General features: G+C 41.5%; 2 protein-coding genes across 3 annotated transcripts; both read left to right on the top strand.

Moving 5' to 3' along the window:
* The first annotated feature begins 1188 nt into the window (after window positions 1-1188).
* LOC129582693 (methyltransferase-like protein 22) lies at window positions 1189-4302 on the top strand. Of its 2 annotated transcripts, none has more exons than XM_055474280.1 (8): window positions 1189-1434; window positions 1506-1655; window positions 1892-1932; window positions 2131-2278; window positions 2948-3151; window positions 3215-3317; window positions 3688-3863; window positions 3927-4302. In XM_055474280.1, the coding sequence occupies exons 1-8, from the start codon at window positions 1323-1325 to the stop codon at window positions 3947-3949; spliced, it is 957 nt and encodes a 318-aa protein (XP_055330255.1). In that variant the 5' UTR covers window positions 1189-1322; the 3' UTR covers window positions 3950-4302. The 2 variants fall into 2 exon arrangements, with proteins under 2 accessions (XP_055330255.1, XP_055330254.1); XM_055474279.1 differs by having other exon boundaries at window positions 1191-1434; window positions 3688-3859.
* Window positions 4303-4735: 433 nt separating this feature from the next.
* LOC129582702 (uncharacterized) lies at window positions 4736-6220 on the top strand. The gene has a single exon (XM_055474295.1). It carries the CDS (start codon window positions 4862-4864, stop codon window positions 6089-6091), a length of 1230 nt encoding a protein of 409 aa, XP_055330270.1. The 5' UTR covers window positions 4736-4861; the 3' UTR covers window positions 6092-6220.
* The last annotated feature ends 160 nt before the right edge of the window (window positions 6221-6380 follow it).

Below are 6380 nucleotides of genomic sequence, written 5' to 3'. Positions count from 1 at the left end.
ATTTTCTTAATGCTCCAGATTCCTTTTTGTGAAAGAATGGTCTTAAAGATATTAGGCGTAATCTATACAGAACAATTTCAGTAATCGTTAGAGTTCATCACAGTCCGTAGTAGTGGTGCCTCAAGTTTCCAACTGCGTGCTAGCTTGCCATGGGCCAGCTAACTGAATAACAATCGCGGTCAAGCATGACTTTCAGTTCCTTGTGCACTTCCGTAGACTTGCCTGTTTCAGCGATTGACCTTTACCAATTATTGAACTTGAGTTCCTTCTTACGCAAACGATATTATTTATGATGGCTTAATTATTGTCTTGAAACGGCCACAATAATCTCACTTTTTTGTTAAATAGAGGGGCGTCGCTAAGCTGATTGGAAGGCCGGTCGTGTTTTTTGTTTTAGAAAAAGTCCCAAATTTCCGTGCATGCCTTACCATGAGGTAATCTGGAAGTTTACTGTGCAGTTAACTGTTGGATCAATTGTGGGGTAAACTGTGGGGTAAACTATGTAATTTACTGCGAGATAAACTATGGGATAAACTGTGCGGGAGATATGAGCGCAAACCGTGTAGGTGAGTGCAATGCAGTGAATGCACACTGTTGCGTATAACGCCTGGATTTTCTGCTGCATTTGGCTTCGCATCTGTCACGTTCTACCGATGAGCAATAATTCTCATGGGTTCCCGAAATACGTAAAAACGGCTGGGTTTGAGTTAGTTTGAATTATGCTGTTTGTAGAGAACTCATGAGGGTGGCTGTTCCTGCAGCTTTTTTCATACGTAATCAAGTTCGCCAGTTAATCTAAGATTTTATTACTTAATATAACTAATATCGATTTGCTTATAAAACGGTATCACCATAAATTTCAAAAATACACCACAATGGATTAGCGCAGTTCTTGTGATTTTTTCCAATTTCCCACTACTACTACGTGGGTTTATAACCAAACCAGACTGAAAACGCTGAGATGCTGACTTTCTGAAAATCGCCAAGTAAGCATACGCGTACGAGCGTAATATGCGTGTTGATAGTCAGCGTAGCCTCAAGACTCGTGCTGACGTCAGCTACAAGCAGGAGCCTTTTACATATGATGTTTTAGTCATTCACTACGGCATGCATGGGAAAAGATTCTAAAAACAACCGCTTGAAGACTGGCGGTTACGTACACGAAAACGAAACATGAAAGCGCCTTCTGATCATCAATCAAAGATCAATCAAATGAACAGAAATGGAAAATGTTTAAGTTTGCCGTAAACAGTTTTCGAAGATTCAAAATTATTTGTATTATCTGAGTCTGTTTTTATTTTTATGGTATAGGGCATTTGGAAATGAGTTCCTCCTTTTCCGAGGAGGCTGGTTATTCAGCACTGGAGCCCGATGAAACCGTTCTCTCCGACGTGCATGTGTTGGCTGACGAGACCAAGAAGACGTTTGATGGAGGTGCGTAGTAAACGCTGTGCAAGATACTGCAGTTACCTTCCCCGCACGTGAACCCGCATGTGTCTCTGCAGCGGTGATATCACGCTTTGTTTTCACGAAACCCGTCGCCAGTTTCGAACACGGTTCCCCTCCAGCAGTCGACGTCTCCACACCCGATGATGATGAGGATCTGGATGTTGAACGGCATCGCGGCACCGCCAACTACGAAGTTATTCGAATGGGTCAGTTGTAAATATTAGCAAATCACTGTGCATTTGAAAATTGCTATCTTAGAAATAAAAATTAAACAGAACAATTACTGAATTTGAAAACGGCGTTGAACAGTGCCAGGAAGAAAAATGCCTTTGAATAACAGGCGTCATGTTGATCATGATCTATCTGTACAGAGCTACCTGATACCATAATACTGATAGCATGGACTGACTCTGACAGTACGTATTTTTTTCGTTATTTGCAGAGCATAGAATGGCAGCGATATTGAATCACGTCGGCGCTCAGGTATGATTTGAAATAGAAAAAAAAAATTTTTGATGCATGGCCAAATTTTTTTAATGCAAATTGTTTTTATGCATGGCATGCACGATTTTTTTATGAGTTTTTTTTTATTTTTTGTATGTTCGGCTAATTGTAAGTTTTTTCGGTTGAGTCACGAAATTGTGGTTTATATGGAATAATTAGTTATTACTCACTTTGTAGATATGGAAAGGCGCGTTGTTTTTATCAGATTTTCTCATAGCTCATCCCGAATATATTCGCGATAGCGTCGTTTTGGAATTAGGAGCCGGTGTTGGTTTCGCCAGTGTTGTCAGTGCTTACATTGGCAGTCGGACTGTTTTCTGCACAGGTAAGTTTTTCGGTTTTTATGATTTTTGTAATAACAATGTTGTGTTATCTGGCAGATTGAATTTTCTTCTGTTATCTTACCAGATTGAATTTTGAATTTTTCTAATTGATGATTTATAAAGGTTTGCGATTTGTTGTAGTATTTCGTAATTCGTTTGTGGATTAAGTACATTTATTCATATAGAATAATTATTATGTTTTTGTTTTGGCATACCTAATTACTCTGTACAGCCAAAAGGCACGCGGTGTAATTGCAATGGTCTTGCGATTGTAGTGCTATGGCTGTGATCTTTCTGGGTGCCCGGGAAATGTAAACGCCATGCGACCTTGTGCGTACAATGCGATTGTTTATCGTTGCAAAATTGGAAAAAAATTCATTTTCAGTACATTTGAAACTACTTTTATTTTTTTTTCTAACACCAGATGTTCGTTGTGCGCGTTAGAAATCACTGAGATACGAGTACTATAACATACTTATACTTCTATGGATTGAATGTGCTGATGTGTAGTGTGTACTGCATAGAATTGGGTGGAGCGGTAAGTATCTGTATATCTGTAAGCATCTCGTACTCTTGTTGCTGTCATCTTTCCGGTAATTTAATTTTTCTTGTTTTATTATTTATCATCGATTTTTCGTGGTGAAAAAAGTCCACTTGTGTTGTAATTGCAGATGCCCTTTTGGACGCATTACAACTTTGTCAGCGCAATATCGCCAGGAATTCCGCGTTGTTTCCCACCAGCGATCACGTTAGAATCCGACGTTTGGATTGGTTAAAACCGTTTGAATTCAAGGTAGACAAGGATGACGATTTTGGATGGCACGATGAAGATTTAAAGCTGCTGCGAGGCGGATTTGCTGTGATTGCTGCCGATGGTAGACTACGCTCTGGAACACTTTCTGTTGGAACTCTGAAGTAACTTCATTGCATAATTGCAGTGATTTATTCCGATGAACTAACGGATGCCTTTTTCGCGACGATTCTCAATTTATGTACGAAATTTAATCAACCGTTTGACGTCTGGCTATCCATTGAAAAACGGTACGCAAATAAATTTTCTCATGAATAATTTGCATTTTATTTTTACTCTTATAAATTTTCTTGTGGTAAGTTTTCTGAGTCAACCAATTAAATGATCAAAACAGCATTTTAATTGCTCTTTTTTAATCAACCAACCACCTTTCGTGTGCTTGTTCTCTTAGTGTAATTAATTTTGTCTTCTTTTGCTGCCTGTGTATACTACATAATATTCTTGATGTAGTCTAAACACATTTTTAGTTTGCTCTTTTTTTAACTGTATTGTTTTATTTTCCTTTCAGCAGTTTTAAATTTTCACCAGTTAAAGGTCAGGTAAAAAAAATAGGTCAGAAACTGTTAATTCAAAATTATTATTTTGAGTCTCCTTGTACAGGTTGAATTTTACACTGGATGATTTGGCAGTGTGCTCGCCACCGTACCGGCATTTCCAGGATTGTCTGCGGAAGCACGCGACATCGTCCATTCCGCAGATCCCTTTTATTACCGCCAAACAGATCGGGGAGAGCTTTATACAGGCGTTCGATTACGAAAGAACCCCGGAATTGGTTGGTGATATTGGTTGCATTATTGTCAAATGAGCGAATTAAATGTGTTTGAACTGTCTACTCGTAGGAGCTGTGGAAACTTCGTGTTGACTGCTTCCGGACTTCACAGACATCTGAGCGTTTCTCGTAATTCGGTGGAAATAACAGAATTCATACATTTGAATAATTTGATGAACTGTGATAAAAAAGCAGGAAAAGCGGGACGTTTGTATTGGAGAATCGTTTTGTGATGTAGTGACGTTTTATACCGAAATGTCCTGTAACTTCATGTATGTTCCGCTGTCGGCTGTGTAATCAGTAGTCTTTTACTTTTCTGGAAGACTTGTGACTGTTTTATACTCGCACTCTGAAATAATACGTATACCGTACTGTGCGGACTCTACAACACTGTAACATCATTTTTTTGGAGCTCCAACAGAATATTGCCGGTCATGCGGCGAGATATACCGTGTTTGATAACTATTTTGGAAGAACGGATATTTGGTACGAGTACTGAACCAAAGATGGGTTTACGCTGCATAATAATTGATTATTGAACTGTCATCGCTTGATATCGCAGGAATATTATCAGTAACAAGGCAGATATGGCCGGCAGGCGAAAAACTCTTGCGAGGAAACAGAAGAAAGATGAATTAGTTTTTTTAAAAGCTTCTAAGTACCTTTAATAAGTATCATGTCACAAGTACAAACTTAGTACTAGAAAACATTAATCTCATAACAGAAACACTTCCTCAATATTTTAACGATTAAAATATCAAACCTGTTGTTTGTTTTGAAAGAGAGCAAAAGTTACTAACTGCCGCCCGGGCGAGGGGCGTATTTCATGCTCTATCATGAACTCACGATAGTTTCGTTTCGTGATGGATTGTTGTTCGATTTTGCTGTTATACTTTTTTCGCAGTTTCCGTCCTGTTTGAGACGATGTGGGCCTAAACTTACAAACCAGAATCAGGCAAGATATCCAGGTACGTAAAATAATTATTAATTCGACTGGTGCAAGCAATGGCGCTGAATCTTCTGGATCCCGCGCTGCCCTTCAACACCAGCATCACAGCTGACTGCCCTTGCCATGCTGACTACACAGCGGAACAACTATCCCTCCCCACCAGCAAGGGCTTCCTCTCCGCCTCCTTCAAAAAACCCCCCGTTACTATCTTCATCACCTTTACCGATCCGTCCGCCATTGATCTGCAGAAGATTGTCTTCCGTCCGCGCATCTTGTCGCAGTGTTCAACGGGTGCTGCGCTGAGTTTTCTGCGCTGGAGCAGTTATCCGAATTCAGCAAAATGGACCTTCTGGATGCGCGCGGAATGGAGCAGTGAAATGGACTACGTCGTACTGGAGACCATGCATTATCGACCCCATGGTATCCTCCCGAAGGAAGCCTGTAAAGACTTCCGTCCGCTGCCCAGTATGCGGATTAAACAGATCAATCTGCCGCGACACGGTGCGTCTAGTGAAATCGCGGCGCTGGCAATCACCATCTCCCACACGCACCAGTCTACCTCCGTGGCGATGAAGAATCTGCAGATTTTCGGCCAGCCCTGTATTAAAATACCCCGGGAAGAGTATAAAGCCCTGGCGGATGTGCTGCGAAAACCCGTTGTGGAGGTGCGGAACGCGGCGACCTCGACGGGCGTCCTCGCGAAGGCCCTTCCTTCAACCCCCTCTACCTCGAAGAAATTGACGATTCCCGAAGAATTTCTCGATCCGCTGACGTGCCTGATCATCCTGGACCCGGTGACGCTCCCCTCCGGGATCACCGTGGATTTGAGCACACTGCAGAAACATGAAAACGCTCAAGCAGAATTTGGACGGAATTTATTCGATCCGTACACCGGGAAGCGGCTTCAGTACCAGGAATTACGGGCGAATCTCCATCTGCGGCAGCGGATTTTGGATTTCTTGACGGCCAACCGGAAAGCGGTTCTGGAAGAGAGTTCGGAAGGTGAACGCACGAGATTAACGAATTTTTTGAAAAGTCGCGAAGACAGCGGTCCAGCAGTTCCCGAACCGGCCCCACCCGCGGCGCATGAGGCGGTGGAGTGTAGATTTTGCAGGGAATGCGTGTCGAAGGACGCGGCGTATGAATATCGGTGTGGCGCAGTGATGTGTCGTGATTGCGCGGTGCGGCGTTCGTTCGGGAATTTGGCAGCGGAACCGTGTGTGTTTTGCCGGCGTGTGCATTCCTCGCAGGATATTACTCGCTTTTCTCAGTTTTCTACACGGTAGTGGGATTTTTTTTACGAATTGATGCGATAGTGTTTTTGAATCTGCTCATAATAATTTTTTTTGTTGACATGTATTCACAACGATATCGACTTCAGTCTTTGTATTTTGTAAATAAAGATCTCTAAATCGTCAACGTTTCGGTTTTTTAAGCACTTCTTCGTTTTCCCTTTTCACACATAATTTTTATACACACGATGATATTATTGAGAGTACTTCATAGTTCATACAAGATGGTTATTTTTACACACGTGATTTTTATTTGATTCATGATTTTTTCTTAAAGGTATGT

This window comes from Paramacrobiotus metropolitanus, unplaced genomic scaffold, assembly GCF_019649055.1.
Source record: "Paramacrobiotus metropolitanus isolate TYO unplaced genomic scaffold, Prichtersi_v1.0 Parri_scaffold0000008, whole genome shotgun sequence".
Taxonomy (NCBI): domain Eukaryota; kingdom Metazoa; phylum Tardigrada; class Eutardigrada; order Parachela; family Macrobiotidae; genus Paramacrobiotus; species Paramacrobiotus metropolitanus.
The sequence above is the reverse complement of the archived record's forward strand: the minus strand, read 5'-3'. Positions and strand labels throughout refer to the sequence as shown.